Raw genomic sequence first — 21,395 nt, 5'->3', positions numbered from 1 at the left:
TGGAGCCTACATCTGTACTTGACTGTGCAAAGCAAACCGAATGTTGCACCAACAAATCCTTCACGACCTACAACTCATTGGAAGATAGCGTTGTGCCAATGTTAAAGCTGACGTCTCCTATTGCGATTGAACAGTGCTGCGGATCGACAACTGTATGAGCTGGTGGTGAATCAAGGTTCACAGGAGAAGGAAGGCATGAAATTTAGAGGATCTGTTGGCAGTCCTCTCCAGAAAGTTCAATATCCTCAATTCTGCTTGCTTCTTCAATGAGGCCATTGTCATCTGATAAGGAAGCAACACGGCTTGAGAAGAGCAGTTTGTGATCAAAACCTTCGTTGTATTTTCCGATGCAGTTGTTACCATGGAATCCACTATGACTGAATAGCGGTCGTACAAAAAATTTGTTCCGGTGATGACCATTAAATGATTTTCATCTTCCGACACGCAATGCCAGGCCACAGGAATTAACTTCCGTGATAAAGCTGGCAGTGGTTGCTCCCTAACCAGGTAAACCTTGCGTAGCCTTTGGGGGATCGATACCGCGAAGCTCTCAGAGCCCCAGTCGATGACGGCTCTTGAAGCCCGCAAGAAGTCATCGCCTAGCAGTATTCCTTCGTGAGGTATCTGGGGAACAACAACAAAGTCATGCTGCGGTGTTTGGTCATCCACTGTCACCACAGCACTGACTTGACCTAAATTTTGTATCTGATGGCCGCTTGCTCCTACCAAATGTAGGGACGAAGGCCTTATGCTTAATTCGAGTTTGTCAACTATTGGAGCCGTAATCAAGCTTTTGACAGCTCCAGAATCCAAGATGCCTTCGATCATTTGTCCGTTGATGGCGACAGGAACAGAAAAAGTACCCGCTTCAGAGACACATGACACCTGTTCAATTACTGGCGACTGCTTGCGGGCATCGGCGTCACTAGCTGTTCGTTTCCCCGCTGTTGTGAGCTCGAAGATTCAAAATCTTCCTGCCACTTCAAAAATTCTGCAGTTAGCGGTAGATGACACTGTGTGACAAAATGGCCACTTCTGTAGCAGTCCAAGGACAGTTTACGAACTCTCGGGGCATTTCCTTGCGACCTTTCAAAAACACGTGTTGGGGAATGAGTCAATTGCCACGACGGTGATGGCCTTGCTTTCGTATCCTCTTTCACCTTTTTCTCAGCTTCTTCATCATCTGCGGAACCGCTAGGCCCTATGCTGTCCGTGCGTTGACGACGGCGCAGAGGCTTCCGAGGCGAACGCTTTGCCATAACATTGAATTCGGCGGATGGCATTGTGGATGGCATTCCACACTCTTCTGCAGCCAAAATTTGAATGCTTTCCTTCGAATCTCTGATCTGGTCAAAGTGCAGAAGAGAGCTTATATCGTCTAGCCGCTTAAATGTTTTATCAAAAAAGTGCTTTTTTGCCTTGGGTGACAGAGTAGCCATGATAACTTGGCCCTTTTCCTGTTGTAGTACAGGATAGTTGCACTGCTCCATCAGGTCGAGCTTTCGGTATGCGAAGTCTGTACATGACTCCCTGTTCGTTGCGTTCCACCGAACATTCGCTGCTTAGATGTTACATCGCAGTCCATGTTATAACATCGGCGGGACGCTGCCTTCATGATGATAGTTATAGCGTGAGAACAAAACGACGACACAGAAACAAGAAGGACACGAAAGACACGAGCGCTCGTGTCTTTCGTGTCCTTCTTGTCTCTGTGTCGTCGTTTTGTTCTCGCGCTATAACTATCGTCATGCCATACCAACTAGCCCAAGCTGCCACACTGCCTTCATGTCAGCCTAAGTACTGATACTAGCCACCTTCGTGTGGTGACGCATCTTTGTAAAGTCGTTAGCTGAAAGCCCTGAAATAATGAATGGTATGGCTGCCTCATCGGGAATGCAGAAGGTTCTAAAGCAATAGTCAACTCAGTGAAACCAGACGTTTAGATCTTTCCCGAGGTGTGGTAAGGAGCTTGCCGTGAAACTCGAAAGTTGGTCGCGAACGTCTTGGCTGTTAAAGGGCCACTCATTGGGCCCCATACCGAATTTTATTTAGACAGTGGAAGTTGTTGGGTGTCCGATGAGGAACATTTTGCCACAAAAATTTTTCGAATTGGTTCATCACGAGCGCATGCGAAACGCTCGCACATTACCCCCGCATCTCAAAGCATTTCAAGGGAAGAAATGAAAGAAAGACGCGCACAATTTTTTATTGCGTCTTTATCTATTTCAAGTTTTAGTAATCTCTTAAAGCAACAAATACATAAACTACGCATGTTGCGTTAAATAATTTTTGCCATGTCACGTGGTATACTGTTGACAGCGTCAGAGCAGAGTCGTTTACGTAGAGGACCAATGTCATTGCATTGCTGTGTGCCCTCATTCTCTAGGCGTGCGCAGGCAGAAGGGAGGGGGAGCAGCGTTCATCTAGAAATTTGACCCATTTCCGCGGCGCGTAGCGTTGCAAATTTTGGCGGACGTGATCATGAACGCCTCGTCTACACATTGCGCTTGTCAGCTCAAAATTGTCAAACCTGGTGAGTGGCCCTTTAAGCATACACACGTGAGCATCGCTTCTGGCTTATCTTCGTTGCTTTCTCGAGCCGCGTTTAAGTTTCATCGACACTTGGGAAATGCTTAATGGGAAATGCTTTCCCATTAGTTTCGTTTGGTATACCTGTTCATGTAACCCCTGAGATCCGATGTGAAGGGCACAAACACAACAGACAAGAAAGGGTTATACACATACACTCCGTGGAAATGTAAAGCAAAGGTTGTGGGTTCAGGTCCCACTTACAAAACAGGTGACTTTATGTTCACTTAGTTAGCTTCAATTTACTTCATAATTGGTACACTACTGCCGAATACAGTCTTTGTTTGAGTTTTTAGGCTGCCTGGGAACCACGAAATTCTCCGAAAATCTCGGCTGTCCGATGAAACGAATTCATGCTTTTTATTGTGCTCAAGTGGTCAAATTGCCATGGACACATCCAAACCAGCTTTAGGTCTCCCAGTGCACTTACCCAGCATTTTGGTGTGCCTAGGTGTGCCCAGGCGTGCCTCATAAATATGTTCGGTACCTGCTGCTATTCCCCTTCACTGCTTGCCAACCTCCAGTTGCAAATTCGCTTCTCATGATACACGAAATTTCGTCCCGCCACGGTGTTGTAGTGGCTAAGGCTGCTGACCCGCAGGTCACGGGATCGAATCCCATCTGCGGCGGCTGCATTTTCGATAGAGGCGAATGCTGTAGGCCCGTGTGCTCAGGTTTGGGTGCACGTTAAAGAACCCCAGGTGGTCGAAATTTCCGGAGCCCTGCACTACGGCATCTCTCATAATCATATGGTGGTTTTTGGACAATAAACCGTACACATAAATGATACAACGAAATTTCAGAAATAAATTATGCCTCTCTCACATGAAGCGTTTGGAAATGACGCAGACTGCAAAGGCTGTTCTGGAGGAAAGGATTGCTCATCCGGCTTTATCCAGTGTGTGTAGAAAATATCTACTGACATGCAGTATTTGCTTTTAAGGTTTTTAAGGTTGAAACTTCAGTGCAAACCAAGACAAATTACGAAAAATAGAAGAGACAAGCACAGGTGCTGCTGCTGTGTGAGCCATTTGTTCCTAGTTGTGTGCAGCACATCACCAACTAAGCCGACATAAGCATGCGGTTGCTGCCAAAGTGTTCTTTAGGCCAACTCCATTCCCGGCTATACACGGGCCCGGGGCATTTTGTACACTCACAACTTCGTTAGGTCGCGCTTACTATTGAGCAGTTAGCTGAAGGCACTTATGATAAAGAGTCCCGTTTTTTTTCTTCACAGTAAAACACTTGTAACTTTGGATTGGCTTTCTTGGAATGAAGTAGTTATTTATAATTCCACCAAACTGTTTTTAAGATTTGTTTCCTCCTAATGTCCACCGAAGGGTCAAGTTGTACAGATGTGTTTGCCATGTGCGGCCATCATGCCTCGTGCATTTTCACTGCTGATCTGTGAAGCACTGCACTTCGATAATAGTTTCTTCAGATTCTTTGTCTACCCCACCCCATAACGCTAAGCCTTGCGGCAAAGCTGAATTTCGGACACTGTTATGGTCACAAAAGGATAGACTCGTGAAAGCACTGGTTCAAATCTTCCAAATAATAGACGGGATAAACATGGGGACTTCGACGAATTTCAATTTGGACCTTCATTTCGTGCAGAAAGTCAGAAAAGATCTGACGTCAAAGAGTTTCAGTACTTGTAATTTCATGTTTTTAAACATTGATGTCTATGAGGATTATGACGACGCCACGAAAGTGTCCGAATTTTCAAGCATGTCTGAAAAATCAGCAGTTCACTTGCATCGATTCTCAGTCTCACTGAAAGGTTGTCAAGGAGAGAAGTGCTGGAAAATTTCCAAATGTAGGGTGTGAACGCATAAACACTTGTGCCTTCATGCGAGCCACAGTGAAAGATCAATAATGTTGCAACCTATGCAACTAAACAGTTCAGAAAAATGAGCATCGCAGTCACAAAATATCGTGGACCACAAAAAATAGCTTTCGTAATTGGAGCTTACCATCACTCATGTGTCAATCACACAATAGTAATCAGAGGATCATGATGCTGATGGTGGTTAGCAATTGGCATCAGCCGTTCGACAAAATTACTGTAAAAACCAGCCTTCATGGCGTGTTCCTTGAATTATCCGTGGTAGGTTCAATTTGAATGTCATTTATTGAGCTTTTTAATGCATCAAGTTGGATGGAGCTTGGTTAGATTGGGCCACTTAGTTCAAACTACTGAAAACTTTATATTGATGAGATGGGACACAATGACCTTTTACACGCAGAACTTGGAACACTACAAGTCATATTTATAGTGATGATTACAAGAAAAGTTTCTTAAATTGAATCTCAAGCTAGATTAAATTAACTGAAATTCAAACTGAAACGGGGTTTATTGGCGCAAGTAGTACTTGCATAGCAGGTCTATTGATGCGGAAAGCGGGCGGCAGTAACCGACGCAGGAAACACAACGCTCGGGGGCACAGCTCGCGCTCGGCTCCTCTTCCTAAAGGCGTGACCCACTGCGGCACATATTCTTCTTCCTCTCTACAATACCCCGGCGACGAAGACGAGCCATCCTGGCAAGTCAACGTGACGAGATTAGGAGTGGGTCGTGATATGGCTTGAGACGACTCACGTGGACAGTCTCACGACCAAGGCATCGCCTGTCTGTAGATGGCGTGACCGGCTCGATCACGTATGTGACAGGAGATCGACGTTCGACGACGCGATAAGGGCCGTGAAACTTGGGGGCAAACTTAGCGGACAGACCTGGGGAGTGGAAGGGCAGTCGGAGCCAGACAAGCGAGCCCACGGCAAAAGTCTCAACTTGCTGGTCGCGGTCGTGGCACTCTTTTTCGAATGCTTGCTTGTCCGAGGTGAATGATCGGGCCAACTGACGACACTCTTCAGCGTGGTGCAAAATTTCAGAAAGAGGGCTGAACTCTGAGACGTCGGGACGATACGGCAAAATGGTGTCAAGGGTGGAGCATGGCTCACGCCCATATAGAAGAAAGAAAGGCGAGAAGCCTGTGGTTGACTGCGTCGCAGTGTTGTACGCATAGGTCACAAATGGGAGAATGACATCCCAGTTTGATTAGTCGGAATTGACATACATGGCGAGCATGTCTCCTAGCGTTCGGTTGAAGCGCTCAGTTAGACCGTTGGTCTGCGGGTGGTAGGCTGTAGAGGTGCGGTGCACCGTGCGGCATGCCTGAAGGAGTTGTTGTACAACTTCGGATAAAAAGACACGCCGTCGATCACTTAGTAGTTCACGTGGTGCCCCGTGACGCACTACGAAGCGTCGCAAAACGAAATTGGCTACGTCACGTGCACCAGCCGTAGGTAGTGGAGCTGTTTCAGCATACCTCGTCAGATGGTCGACGGCGACAATGATCCATCGATTTCCAGTGGCAGTGTAAGGAAGGGGACCATATAGATCGATACCAATGCGGTCTAAAGGGCGCGCCGGACACGGTAGAGGCTGTAATAATCCGGGTGAATGGGCAGCTGTCTTTCGTCGTTGGCATAATGAACAAGACCGAATGTATTTTCGTACAAAAGTGTACATACCACGCCAGTAGTAACGCTGGCGGATCCGCTGATATGTTTTTAACACACCAGCGTGAGCATGTTGTGGGTCGGCATGGAAATACACACAGACATCAGATCGCATGTGGCGTGGTATAACCAAGAGCCATTTACGACCATTCGCGTGTTAGTTTCTGCGGTATAGTTGCGCGTCCCGTATCGCGAAATGTGTGGCTTGGCGGCGAAGAGCGCGTGGGTACGCAGATGTTGAATAGTCGGAAAGAATGTTAAGGAGAGATGTTATCCATGGGTCTTTCCGCTGTTCAGATGACATGCTTGTGACGGAAATGGGAGCGATGGAAAAGCTGGGGTCCGAATGCAGGTCTGCGGTGGATCTCGCTGGTGATCGTGAGAGGGCGTCCGCATCAGAGTGTTTTCGTCCTGAGCGGTAGACGACACGAATGTCGAATTCTTGTAGGCGAAGAGCCCAACGTCCAAGGCGACCTGAAGGATCTTTTAGCGACGCCAACCAACAAAGTGCGTGGTGATCGGTCACAACGTCGAAACTCTGTCTGTACAAGTAAGGACGAAACTTGCTTAACGCCCAAACGATTGCGAGGCATTCTTTTTCAGTTACGGAGTAGTTCATCTCCACTTTTCTGAGTGCGCGGCTTGCGTATGCAACGACGTACTCTGGAATACCGGGCTTTCGTTGCGCGAGTACTGCTCCCAGACCAACGCCACTGGCATCTGTGTGCACTTCAGTGGGGGCACTTGGGTCGTAATGGCGTAGAATCGGGGGTGGGGACGTAAGTAGGCGGCGCAGTGTAAGGAAAGCTTCGTCGCATGCCAGGGTCCAGTTAGAAAGATTAGCTGGACCGTTCAGTAGTTGTGTAAGTGGGGCTATTATTGTAGAAAAGTTGTGGACGAAACGACGAAAATACGAGCACAAGCCGATGAAGCTCCTAAGTTCTTGGAGTGAAGTCGGCTTCGGAAAGTCGGCTACGGCTCGAAGTTTGTCTGGGTCGGGGCAAATTCCATCCTTTGACACAACGTGACCAAGTATAGTAAGTTGGCGAGCCCCAAAGCGGCACTTCTTTAGGTTAAGCTGGAGGTTTGCCTTGGTAAGACACTGAAGAATGGTGCGCAGACGGTCGACGTGGGTAGGGAAATCAGGAGAAAATACGATAACATCATCGAGGTAACATAAGCATATCTGCCATTGAAGGCCGCGTAAAATGCTGTCCATCATTCGCTCAAACGTTGCAGGTGCATTGCACAGACCGAATGGCATAACCATGAATTCGTATAGGCCATCCGGCGTAACGAACGCTGTTGTGGGACGGTCACACTCTGCCATCGGAACCTGCCAGTAACCTGAACGTAAGTCCAGCGAAGAAAAGAATTCGGCACCTTGTAGGCAATCGATAGCGTTGTCGATGTGGGGAAGAGGGTATACATCTTTCCGTGTAATTTTGTTCACTCGCCGGTAGTCGACACAAAACCTAATCGAACCGTCTTTTTTCTTCACTAGCACAACAGGTGAAGACCAGGGGCTAGAAGATGGTTTGATGACACCGCGCTGAGAAGCATATCATCCACCTGCTCTGCAATTCGTTCCTTGGGTGATACGCGGTAGGGGCGTTGCCGCAAAGGAGGGTGCGTTCCGGTGTAGATTGTGTGAGCGACGGTGTTAGTTTGACTCAGTGCCTTTTGAGAAAGGTCAAATGAATCTCGGAATTCATGCAGAAGGGTTATTAGCTGGTCCCGTTGATCCGGAGGAAGCTTGCTGTCGATGGAACGATTGAAGATATCCGAGGAGTAGTCATCCCGCGTAAAAAGAGGAGTAACGGCGTTCAGTTGAAGTTGCTGGCCAGGGTTGTGGGACTCAATAGGCACAATAACGTTGTCATCAACAGGATGAACATAGCCCAGTGTTTCGTGAGCTCTTAAGGTGAGAGGGCATGAGCTAGGATTGCAAACGACAATTCCGGAAGTATCTTGGTGAGGTGGCAGAACGGCGTATGGCAGAGACGTACCGTGACGGCGACTGAAAACGTTAGATGGGGAGAACACAACGGTAGAGCCGGACAATTCAGTGCAATTGACGGGGACAACGATGGCACTAAGAGGAGGAACATCAATGTCGGAAGCAACAAGAAGCTTGCCCAGGTGAGTGCGCTCATTGTCGGTAGATGGCGCATCTGAAAACACAGATAATTCCACCTGCGCGCGAGCGCAGTCAATTACGGCGTGGTGGCGGGACAAAAAATCCCATCCTAGTATCACGTCGTGGGCACAAGTGGTCAACACGAGAAACTCGATGTGGTACAGGACGTCCTGAATGTTTACTCTCGCCGTACATGCTCCGACTGGTCGAATTGGTTGCGCACTCGCGGTATTCAGCAAAACGTCGGAAGGCGTCGTCGTTACTTTTCGTATCGAATGGCAGAGTTTCTGACTCATCACAGATACGGCGGCACCCGTGTCAACAAGCGCAAGAGTTCGTAGACCTTCAACAAACACTTCCAGAACGTTTGTGGGGGACGGGCGAGGACTTGTACAATGCGACGAATTCGCAGCTCGTGCCTCCGGAGCTGCGGCAGTCAGTTTTCCGTCTCTACAGGGTTCGGTCGGCGACGCAGAGGGGACGGAGAACGGTAGCGGCGTGGTGAGAATGAGCGACGGGGACCGAATGATCGGTAGTCGGCAGCAGGACGGTGGTCTAGTTCGGTTGGTGACGGGTCACGTTTCACTGATTGTCGGTCGCATTGACGTGGCAGTTTTCGTTGCGCGTTGTACGGGGCCGGTAAAGAGTAGTCAGGGTACCTCGGAGGTGCAGCCAGGCCCGTTGCGAAGCGCCGGCGACAGAAGCGCGCCACGTGACCTGGATATCCACATGCGTAACAGATCGGGCGATTGTCAACTGTGCGCCAAGGGTTTCCGTTATAGCGCTGTTGTGTTGCTGGAAATGGCGTCGTTGATACTCGTAGAGGCTGGGGAGTCAACCCAAGCGGAGGTCGTGGTGGAGTAGCAGCAACAGCAGCATAAGTCAATGGCGCAATGACGGGTGCTGTCTGAGAGACGGACGGCAATGCCTCAGAGACCTGCGCCTGTATTACCTGCCTGATGGTGGGCGCGAGATGCTCAGAAGAGGGTTCCGTTTCCGCTAGATAAGACAGGCACGAAAGTTGTCGGGCCACCTCCTCGCGCACATATCGTTTGATTTCGGACATGATTGTGCTGTGGTCTCCACCTAGGCTCAATGCCGCGAGAGTTTCATCAGTAGCCGCTGGACGCCGTGTCATGACCCGTTGTTTGCGCAACTCCTCGAAGCTCTGGCAAACAGTGGCGAGTTCGGACACGGTACGTGGGCCCTTGGCCAGCAGCATCTGGAAGGCGTCGTCTATCCCCTTCAAAATATGTTTGATCTTGTCTGCTTCGATCATTGAAGGGTCAAGGTGCTTGCACAAGTCGAGCACATCCTCGATGTAGCTTGTGAAGCCTTCTCCTTGAAGCTGTGCGCGTCCCCGTAGGCGGCGCTGTTCGGCACGGAGCTTGCGTACCTCGGGGCGACCGAACACAACGGTAATGCGTAGCATAAAGGCACCCCAAGTGGCGAATTCCGAGTGGTGGTTGTTAGACCAGAGACTCGCCACCTCTTTCAGGTAGAAGGGTACATATTGCAGCTTCGAAGGGTCATCCCACTTGTTGCTTGCGCCCACCTTTTCAAATGTCGACAGCCAATCTTCTACGTTTTGCTCATCAGTACCGTCGGTGGATCGCGCACGCGTAGCGCAGTGGGCACGATGACCATCGGAGGCTGGGTAGTACCTTGCTGGGTGTTTTCTTCAGCCATGTCTGGGATGGCAGGTAGTTTCCTGTTGCGGAGTTCCAGGTTGAGTTACCCAGCACCTCCACCTCTCTGAAACGGGGTTTATTGGCGCAAGTAGTACTTGCACAGCAGGTCTATTGATGCGGAAAGCGGGCGGCAGCAACCGACGCAGGAAACACAACGCTCGGGGGCACAGCTCGTGCTTGGCTCCTCTTCCTAAAGGCGTGACCCACTGCGGCACATATTCTTCTTCCTCTCTACAATACTAATAAAAACTAGCAAAAGAATTAATGCATTAGGGACCTGGAGGGCACGAAAAAACAGTTTGAAGAAAAAAGTAATTGAACATATACTCGAGTTTTTTTCTTTTTTGCTGCAGGCTATACAACATAGCCTCATCAATTCAGTTCTTAAAATGCCGGGACAGGTCTCATTGGTTCTAATGCAACTGTATTTGTCCTATTAGCAACGAATAGCAGGCACTTCTCTATACCTACACCAGGTCTGTTGCTCCCAAGAGATGACCAATAGCTGTACCATAGAATACAAGTTGAGCAGTGGGAATAAAAAACTGCATATAAAAGCTGTGGCATTTTCATATTTTATTGCACTAATACAAAAAATATTTTGGTATATTTGCCGAGGCTTGAAGTTATCCGCACCTGCTCACTGTTGCATCATGGATATTGATAGCAGTTTATGAGCTGAAGTAATTTCGTGTTTCACAGTAAATGTTAACTACTATATTCACGTTTTAGTGGCAAAATACTTAAGGGGGGGCGCGGCAAGTAAAGTGCCGATTTTGGTCAAAATATGCGATTTTCTGATTTATTTTTTTTCGTAATCTTCAGACCTTCAACTTCCTTGTTCTAAAATATTACAGCGAAACGTGCGCTACAAATCCCGCAAATAGTGTTTTTGCCGAGGCTAGTCGCCGAAAAGTGCGAAAAAAAAGCCCCTGAAACGGTGTTGTTCACGCCGCACAAACGCGCCAAGTTGTTGACTGTGGGCCGCCATTTTGGTAGCTTTGGAAAGAGGAGAAAGCCGGCTTCCCGATGGTCGCGGTCTCGTATTTCGCCGAGTGAAAATAAAAGCGCGAGGAGCAAGTAAAAAAACGAAAACGAAGAACGGCAATTGGCTGCGCGGGTCACGTGGTAGCAGGCGCGACCTCTTACTGGTCAAAGCTGCGCCGCGCACCTTGGCAACCTTGGAAGCGCGAGCGCATCTGCGGCCGCCGTGTCGAGAATCATCCGGCGTGCGCTTCGGTTTTTGCCAGTTTGCTGTTTTTGTGATCGTTCGCGTGCTTTTTTTACCAAGCTTTGTTTACATCGGTGGTCTCTTCTGAGTGCTTGCTCATACTGCGGTGCTATGTTGTCGCAAAAAAAGTTCCGGAGCGTCCACAAGTACGGCAAGCGTCGGAAAGCTTGGAACAAAGGGCAGACGACTGCGGCTGCCGTCCCAGTCGCAGTTCCGGACGGAGCATGCTCTTCAAGCGTCACGGAGCCTCTACTCAGACCCTTCGCTGATTGTTGTGAGGCCGAGAGTGTGGAAGGTGCCACATCGTCGTATGTCAGACCGCCGGATGCCGTCGACCGTGATGGACGCTCTCGCGAACCCGATTGCGGTGGCACCGCGTCGGCAGCCGTTGCAACTCCGGGCGTGCGCGCGTCGAACATTCTATCGCGAGTTTCGGCCCAGATTCCGAGCAGTGAAGAAATCGCGCAGCGGGCGCAGACAAGGCGGGATGTTTTGGATGCCGTAGCATCGAAGTCCGCTTCAAAGCGGAAGCTCGAGCTTCTGAACGAAGGCTGCGACGAAAATGACGGCGGTAAGGACTCCACATTCTTCATTGTAAATAAGAAGATGCTGAACGGTCTGCTTTCGTCAGTAAAGTGCAACAAGTGCGACGAAGGGTCGATACGCCTCGAGACTACGCACTGCCTTGGACTCGCGGCGAGGATGGGACTTTTTTGTGACAATTGTGGCATAGTGAACAGTGCGTGGTCGTCCCCGAGGTGCTCCGGGCAACAAAAAACGAACCCCTTTGAGGTAAACGTGCGTGCTTTGAGGGCTGTGCAGTCAGTTGGCAGAAAACAATCTGCCATAAATGACATTTTTTCTGCGATGGACATTTCGCATCGAGCACTGCACCACAAGTCCTACCAGAGACTGCAAAGGAAGTACAGCCACCCTGCCACCACATCAGCTGCCACCCGCATTGAAGCAGAAAGTGCACAGAAGGTGCATGACATTTACAAGGACCTAGGAGGAGTGCCAGGCAACATTGACGTCATTTACGACGGCACGTGGATGACGAGGGGGCACAGAAGTCATATTGGCGTGGGCTGTGTAATCGAGCTGTACACAGGCTTGGTCTTGGACCACTGTGTCCTGTCCAACTACTGCCAAGGCTGTGCTGTTGGCCCCAAGCCTGGTGACGACAACTATGAGGAGTGGCTTGAGAAACACAAGCCACAGTGCCAAAAGAACACCGATGCTAATGCAGGCCAAATGGAAGTAGAAGCAGCTAGGATCATGTTTGAAAGATCGTTTACCAAGCACAAGCTTCGATACATCAATGTGCTCTGCGACGGTGACAGCCGTACGTACCTTGCCCTCACGCAAGACAAGGTGTATGGCTACATGGTGATTAAGAAACAGGAGTGTGTGAACCATGTGAAAAAAAGAATGGGCACTTCCTTGCGCAACCTTCTTGATGAGCACAAATCCAAAGGCCGAGGACTGAGCATGGGTGGCAAAGGCCGGCTGACGCAGGGCCTGATAAAGAAGTTGACGAATTATTATGGCTGGGCCATTAAGAGCCACCCCAACGATGTTCCTGGCATGGAGAGGGCCATCATGGCCACTTATTACCATGTAACATCCACAGACCAGGATCCACACCACGACCTGTGCCCAAGTAGGACTGACTCCTGGTGCCCGCACAATCAGGCATTGGCCAAGGGAGAGCCGCTGCCGCCTTACAAACATAAACTGCCCCCTCACGTGCGAGTGGCACTGCTGCCAATCTACAAGCGCCTCTCGAACAAAGAGCTCCTTGAAAGGTGTGCGCAGGGAAAAACCCAGAACGCTGTGGAGAGTATGAACAGCCTCATTTGGTCACTCCAGTCCAAGAGCCAGTTCGCGTCCCTTTGAAGTGTGGAAAGTGCAGTTGCAGATGCAGTCTGCCGTTTCAATGGTGGCTGCAAGAGATCACTGCTCAACTGGGCTTCAATCCAGGAGACTGCTCTTTGCGGCGAGCAGCCGAAAAGGATGCCAAAAGGGTAAAGAGGGCTCAAAAGGCGCATTGTTCCAGGACAAAGAAGCGCAAAACTGGGTCGCGCTCTACAGAGACCAAGGCCACAGCATCTCAGGATTACTGCCCAGGAGGATTCTGAGTGTTTTAGGCATGTTGTGAACTTCCAAACAAGAGTGAACTTTCAAAGTCAGTTTTCTCAACTCTTGATTTTCGCCTATGTGCCTTCGCTAGAACATCTGTCATTTTCTAACAAAGACTGATAGAGTCGTTCCGTTTTTTGCACTAGGCTCAGGAGGCCTTTAGCAGTGCAATAAAGCTTTATCTCTCTTCTTACTCATCATTTAAAATTTTTAGAACACATTTTATAATTACTGCGATGTGTGCGCAAAACAACATCCATGTTTTGGAAATTTTATTTATGGTTACAAGAACTAGAAAAATCAACTAATAGCTTCTTTGCACAAGTTGATGCTTTGGGAACATAATAATATGAAAAAATAATTTCATTTAGCAATAATTATCTCTTTAAGTGTGAGGAGCATTAATTAGTATAATTATGCTTGTAACTCAAAAAGTACAAGAGGTATTTGAAAACGGTTTTCATATTTGGAATCCTCACAATCATCCACATACACACACCAAATTTCATCACAAACAGTACATTAATAAAAAAATTAGTTTTACTTGCCACGTCCCCCCTTAACTTGGCTCGGGCTTGGGAATCACAACTGAGCTCTGCACTCACATTATAATGAATCATTCATTTAGCTCTGTTTAGGCAGTCACTTCTGCTATTAGTAATTGGACTCCTAATGCAGGTAAAAAAAGGAAAGATATTTTATTGTGTTGTCATTTAAAAGAGACTAGGTGATTCATTAACAAACAAGACAGCTGTCATTGCATGTTTGTTACTTGACTTCTTCTGAAGAGTAGAAATTAACTGTGTGACAGGATACAGTACTCATCGTATGCATGTACTTTTGTATGAATGCGTTGCTAAAAAGAAGTGAAAAAAAAAAAAACACCCTAATTTCGAATGGTACTCGGAAAAAGTGGCGCAGCATTTGTTAGACCGGTGGTGGTATTTAAACCCGCTGCACACTGATGGGCCGTGATGATGATACTACTTGTGTGAGTGATGCACTGTGGTGGTGGCAGCCACGACTTGAAGCTATTAGCCATGACCTCCGAGATGTTGTGTGCCGGCAGGTTTCTCTCTCATCCTTCCAACGGCACGAAGAGAGCGTAATTTCAGAGAAAGGGCATGGCCGACTCCTTCTCTGCACCACAGCGCTTGCCACCAAGATATCGGACGAGCTGCCACCACTCCTTTGGATTAGCTTGGATGAGGCAGGAAAAAAATGGTTTCGCGATACTTCATGATTTTCCTAGTAACTTGAAAATGACAGCTTAAGGTGTACGGCAATTACGACCGTGCTGGGAACCACACATAAACATAGATGTGCAGGTAACATGTACCGTGTGTACACTACGGAAACTTGGAAAGGTCCCCTCAGTTCCGTAGAACGCCATCGCCACATTTACGAAAGGTAATCACTCATAAATTTAGTTCAGGCAGCTTTATTATGCTATGAGAAGATCACGTCAAGTGGACCCTGCAGAGAAGATGCAAACCGTATATTGACGCGCGTATGTGCCAGTGGTGAGGACAACGAAGGAGCGCGAGTGTCTTTGGCCGAGGGCAAAAGACGAAGAAGTCGTTGCAGTCTGTTTCCTGCGATCGATAAATCGTATTTGTTTGAGGCACTTTGTGTGCTCGTCAATCTCGCATCGTCACACTGGTGGAAGTGCTGGGTACGTCTTCATGCTGGGCACCCCTTCGCGGACCCGACATTCAAGCCCGGAATCACTACCACCCGTCGACACACCAGTCCACCGTTCCAGCCGCCGTCTGCGAGGCCTAGCTCCCGAGCTCAATCCCTTTCCAGAAACTGCCAGCAATCGCTTGCCTCCTACAACCACCATGGCCACTGCAGCTACATCGCACATGACACTTCAGAATCCCATGATTCCTGACTGCTTTCATGGTGAGACCTATGAAGATGCACAAGACTGGCTGGACCAGTTCGAACGCTGCGCGAAGTACAACCAGTGGGCCACCCCAGAAGACAAGCTCGCGAATGTGTACTTCTACCTGAACGACAACGCCCAGACGTGGTACATCAACAGGGAAAGAAGCATGGCTACTTGGGATGACTTCAGCAACCAGGTAATTGACACCTTTAGTAGTCTTGACAGAAAGGAGAATGCGCAACGTCTCTTGGAAGCTCGAATTCAAAAACCAAACGAGAGCGTTGCTATGTTCGCCGAGGACATGACCCGTCTTTTTGGCAAGGCGGATCCCGAGATGCCGGAAGACAGGAAGCTGCGGTATCTAATGCGAGGCGTGAAGGAGCAACTGTTTGCTGGGCTTGTGAGAAATCCGCCAACAACAGTAGCTGAGTTCACGAAAGAAGCCACAGCTATTGAACGGGCCCTACAGCAACGGTACCGCCAGCAGAACCCGGTCAACGTTCGAGCTAGTAGCCCTGTCACGAGTGCGGCGAGCCTCTGCGACAACGACAGGCCTCTGCGGGAAGTCACCCGGGAGATTTTGAGGGAGGAGCTTCGGCAGCTTGGTTTAATTCCAGCAACTGAACCGATGCCGGCATTGTCTTTTGTCGCTGATGCTGTCTGGGATGAGGTACGCCATGCTCTCTCTTCATCCGGCTATAATGGTGTGCGACGACATTTTACTTATGCTGATGCAGTCCGACGCCCCGTCGTCGCTCCTTCAGCACAGCAGACCCCAATGACTGGACCACCACCAACCCTGCAAACACAGCCACTGTCAGCACCGACCACTTTCGCAACCTCACCGATTCCTCCGACGAGACGAATGCCGTATAACCAACATGCCCCACAACGTAGCCCCACAACGTGGCCCAATAGTGAGTCTTCACTTACCTACCAGCGTCGGAAAACCGATTTGTGGCGTACCGCTGACCGTCGACCGATATGCTTTCATTGTGGCGAAGCTGGGCACGTCTACAGAGTTTGCCGTTATCGCGACGCTCAGTACTCGAGATTTCCTCGCTACCCTGATTACATTGCGTACGACGATCGACGCATGTACAACTACGCCCATGTGAACACACCGCCGCAGAATTCAGTAATGCCCAGATCACGTTCTCCATCTCCTGCGCGGCACAGTTCACCTAATCGTCGCAGTTTTGCCGACGTCACCAGGGGCAGGTCCCCTAGCCCGCGACGGGGAAACTAGACGCAGCGACCTCGGGGGGGTGGGGTTGCAATATTCGAAATTCCGAACAGCCCCCATTGCAGACAAGTGACAGCTCGATGCCATCGATACCGAAGAAGACGACAGCAACGACTAATTCGACGAATGAGACAACTGCCGACGTAACCGACGTTATCAGCGCTGACCTCGTCGTTCACATTGACGGCCACCAAGTGACGGCACTTGTGGACACTGGCTCCCACTTTTCTATAATAAGCTTATAGCTAGCCGAAAGACTAAGGAAGGTGAAAATGCTATGGCAGGGACCCAATATAAGAACTGCAGGAGGCCACTTGATGATACCGGTTGGAAAGTGCACGGCCCGACTCTTCATTGCTGGTTCCACCTTTGTCGCCACCCTCGTCATTCTCCACGAGTGCTGTAAACAGCTCATATTGGGAATGGATTTCTTGCGCGAATACGGGGCTGTGATTGACATCCGTGACAGAAGCGTAACGTTCACTGTAAGCTCAGAGACTGCTACAGATGAGGAACACCAGCCACCTCACTTCCGTATTGCCGATGACGACGTCATACTGCCGCCACGAAGTTGTTCTCTCGTATCCGTGCACTGTGACAAATTACAAAATGGTACTGGCATCGCTGAACACATCAAGGAGCTCGCATTCACTAGCCGCATTTCTGTTGCCAGGGCTGTCATCACTGTTATTGACGGATGCGCTGAGCTGCTATTGACAAATTTCAGCAGAGAACGCCAACACATAGTTAAAGGCACGGCTATTGCCTATTTTGACGAACTCTCGCAAACAGAAGATTGTCATTTAGTGGAGGAAGCAGCAGCGTCTACTATCACTACACCGACACCTGTAGACGTTGGTCCAATGTTATCTCCCATTGAGCAAGACCGCCTTCTCACGCTGATCAACAAGTTCCACGGCTGCTTCTCATCCACATCAAGAGTTGGTCAAACGGCACTGACGAAACACCGCATCATCACGGATTCCGATGCCTGCGGCAAAATCCTTATCGAGTCGCCCCAAAGAAGCGTGAGGTAATTCAAAAACAGGTGAAAACGATGCTAGAAGATGGTGTTATTCGGCCGTCTAACAGTCCTTGGGCATCACCTGTAGTACTCGTCAAAAAGAAGGATGGTAGCTTGCGTTTCTGCGTCGACTACCGTAAGCTTAATCAGATCACAAAGAAGGACGTCTACCCTCTGCTGTGTATTGATGATTCATTGGATAGACTACGAAACGCACGCTACTTTTCGTCTATGGACTTAAAAAGAGGCCACTGGCAAATTGAAGTGGATGAGAGAGATCGTGAGAAGACCGCCTTTGTTACGCCCGACGGACTTTATGAATTTCAGGTTCTTCCTTTCGGTTTGTGTTCGGCGCCAGCAACATTCCAGCGTCTCATGGACACGGTTCTGTCGGGACTTAAGTGGCAAACCTGCTTGGTGTACCTCGATGACGTGATTGTCTTTTCAACGACTTTCGAGGAACACTTACGAAGGCTCGAAGCAGTTTTTGAAGCAATACGCTTGGCTGGTCTTACTCTAAAACCGGAAAAGTGCCACTCCGGCTTCCGCGAACTTCGATTCCTCGGTCACGTCGTGAGCAGCCAAGGGATCCGACCCGACCCGGATAAAATTGCCGCCGTGGCAAACTTCCCGACGCCATCAGACAAAAAATCAGTGCGACGTTTTTTAGGACTCTGTGCCTATTACCGGCGGATTATTGCTAATTTTTCGCGCATCGAATGGCCATTGACACAGCTTACTCGGGAAGATACCCCCTTCAGATGGGGCGAAGACCAACAGCAGGCATTTCACGAGCTTCGTCAGCGAATGCAAACACCCCCCCGTGCTGGCCCACTTCGATGAAGACGCGCCGACAATACTTCATACAGACGCTAGTAATGTGGGTCTTGGAGCAGTGCTCGTACAGTCGAAGGACAACAATGAAAACGTGATCGCCTATGCCAGCAGGACTCTGTCCCGAGCTGAAGCTAATTACACTACGACGGAAAAAGAATGTCTTGCAATGGTATGGGCAGTCCTGAAGTTTCGTCCTTATTTGTACGGCCGCCCAGTCACCGTTATCAGCGATCACCACTCTCTCTGTTGGTTAGTCAACTTGAAAGATCCGTCTGGCCGCCTTGCACGATGGAGTCTTCGGCTCCAAGAATTTGACTTCCCTGTTGCCTACAAGTCGGGAAAACGACACACCGATGCCGACTGTCTTTCTCGGTCTCCTGTTGAGACGGCATCCCCGGACAACGACGATGACGACACGGCCTTTCTCGGAATTGTGGACACTGCCACCTTTTCTCAACAGCAGCGTGGCGATGCTGAGCTGCTACCACTTATAGATTACCTACAAGGACGAGCGAATAGCGTTCCGAAGTTATTTGCGAGAGGGCTGCCGTCGTACTGCTTGCGAAATGACGTTCTTTATAAGAGGAACTTTTCACCCACCGGCAGCAGCTACTTGCTCGTCGTTCCTTCTTCGCTTCGCCGTGAGGTACTGCAAGCCAGTCACGACGAACCTACCGCTGGTCACTTGGGTTACGCAAGAACATTGGCGAGGATAAGGCAGAACTATTACTGGCCAAGACTTGACGAAGTTGTCAAAACTTACGTGCAGGCATGTCTAGATTGCCAGCGCTGCAAGCCACCATCCATCAAACCAGCTGGCTTGCTGCAGCCTGTTCGAGTGCCGGCGACACCGTTTGCACAAATTGGCATGGATTTTCTGGGCCCCTTTCCAAAGTCTGCCACTGGAAACAGGTGGATAATCGTCGCCACGGATTACCTGACCCGATACGCGGAGACAGGCGCTCTGCCACGGGCAACGGCAGCTGAAGCGGCGCAATTTTTTATCGAAGCCATCGTCTCAAGACACGGTGCCCCTCCGGTGCCCCTCTGTCATCACCGACAGAGGTACTGCGTTCATGGCCGATCTTTTGGACACCATTTTCCGACTAAGTGGTACAGCTCACAGGAAGACAACGGCGTATCGTCCCGAGACCAACGGGCTCACCGAACGCCTCAACAAGACCCTGGCTGACATGATAAGCATGTACGTAGATGTAGAGCACAAGAACTGGGACATAATTTTACCCTACGTCACGTTCGCGTACAACACAGCTCGTCAAGAGACCACTCGGAAGACACCCTTTAGTCTCCTTTACGGACGCGAGGTTATAACAACGTTAGACGCAATGCTCCCTCATGAAAATGATGGCAATGAGACAGACGCCGAAGAGTTTACCTAGCTAGCAAAAGAAGCCAGACAACTTGCCAGGTTGTGAATCGCCAAACAGCAAGACGACGATGCCAAGTATTACAACCTCCGGCACAGACCCGTCATATACAACGTGGACGACAAAGTATGGGTCTGGACCTGTTCGTCAGCGTGGGCTTTCCGAAAAGCTGTTGCGAAGATACTTCGGACCCTACAAGGTTCTGCGACGCATTAGTGGCGTCAACTACGAGGTTGTTCCGGACGGCGTGTAGTGTTCAAAGCGGCGCAGACATTCACCAGAAATTGTCCACGTGCTTCGGATGAAGCCTTACTTTCAGTGACTAACTGTGCAGTTTTGGTTTCGCCTTGCTTCTCAAACGTTTAACATCGGGACGATGTTTTTTTAAAGGGGGAATAATGGCGCGCGTATGTGCCAGTTGTGAGGACAACGAAGGAGCGCGAGTGTCTTTGGCCGAGGGCAAAAGACGAAGAAGTCGTTCCAGTCTGTTTCCTGCATTCGATAAATCGTATTTGAGGCGCTTTGTGTGCTCGTCAATCTCGTGTCGTCACAATATTTATTTATCTGACATGCCTTCAGTCGCCAAGGAGTTGCTGTAGAGAGTGGGTTACCAAGTTTATAAAAATGGTCAAAAACTGGAATGAAACAAAAATGAGGAGATATAAATGCGTACATATAAGTGTTATGTCCTGTATTATTAGCTGCAGACTACAAATACAGAAGCCTATTGAAATATAAAAAGTAAAAGTAACACTAGGCCTTGTATTGTGTGTAAAAAAAAAAAAAGGCAGAGAAGCAAGACATCAGAGCGTAATCATCACAGTTAAAGTGTGTAAATAAGGAATGTCAACAAAAAGCAGTGATTGGAAGTTGAAATCATGACTGCTGGTGGGTGGGGTCAATTGTTTATTATTTGCAGAATGGAATAACGAAAAAGAAAGTGTTTGTTTGGCTTCAAATTTCTGTAGGCTTTGTTTGAGCTTAGTCCAGGATCAACAATATGTAGCTTGAACTATAGGCTCGCTATGCGAGGCTGAACGATTGAAGCCCCTGTGAAGATGGCAGGAAAAACTGATGCTACTGTGAAAATTAGGGAGCAGCTTTTGCTACTGAAATATAGAAAGCGGGACAACATAAAATTTTTAATTTGAGTGGATAACTTGGCACAAGTATGAACTTTTTAGATTGGGAATGGAGCAGCACATCATGAAATGAAAAGTATTCAGTATGTTGCACTTATTATTGGGTGCAGCTACCCACGCACCTATACACCTGTATTTTGGTTAACCCAATTAATGATTTCTTGTTCAAAATTTGCAGCAGCCCGGGTGGAACCATACCAGCCAACACCCCTTCGTGAGCTGGGCTCGAAGCGGCGGAGACCGGCCAGTCGACTAGGCTCGGCAAGGACTGAGGACTTGGACGACGAGAACTCCATGCCACCAGCCAGTGAGTTGTGCTGACCGCACCTTCTGAATTTATTCCCTGCTAACTAGAGAGAAAGGAACATGAACTGGTTGACAGCCCAATCACTAATGGCAAAGTTAGCAGCTTGCTTTTAGTGGCCTACAGAAGTTGTTGATATTTTGTGCCTGATATCTCGCATTAAGTTTTTTATAGCACGTTTGAACCCACTGATAATGAATTTGGTTTTAACACTATATTGGTTATGGCAACGAGAAGCTGCT

General features: G+C 49.0%; 1 protein-coding gene across 2 annotated transcripts in view; it reads left to right on the top strand.

Annotated features, from left to right (window-relative positions):
* Nab2 (Nuclear polyadenosine RNA-binding 2) overlaps nucleotides 1-21,395 on the top strand; it is a 148,371-nt gene that overhangs the window by 30,797 nt on the left and 96,179 nt on the right. For both annotated transcript variants that reach the window (XM_075890831.1, XM_037420191.2), the window contains exon 9: nucleotides 21,028-21,156. In XM_075890831.1, coding sequence (XP_075746946.1) covers nucleotides 21,028-21,156 — 129 coding nt within the window. The remainder of the gene's footprint in view (nucleotides 1-21,027; nucleotides 21,157-21,395) is intronic.

This window comes from Rhipicephalus microplus, chromosome 3 (assembly GCF_043290135.1).
Source record: "Rhipicephalus microplus isolate Deutch F79 chromosome 3, USDA_Rmic, whole genome shotgun sequence".
Lineage (NCBI taxonomy): Eukaryota > Metazoa > Arthropoda > Arachnida > Ixodida > Ixodidae > Rhipicephalus > Rhipicephalus microplus.
Note: the sequence above shows the minus strand (reverse complement) of the source record. Positions and strands in the feature narration are given on the sequence as shown.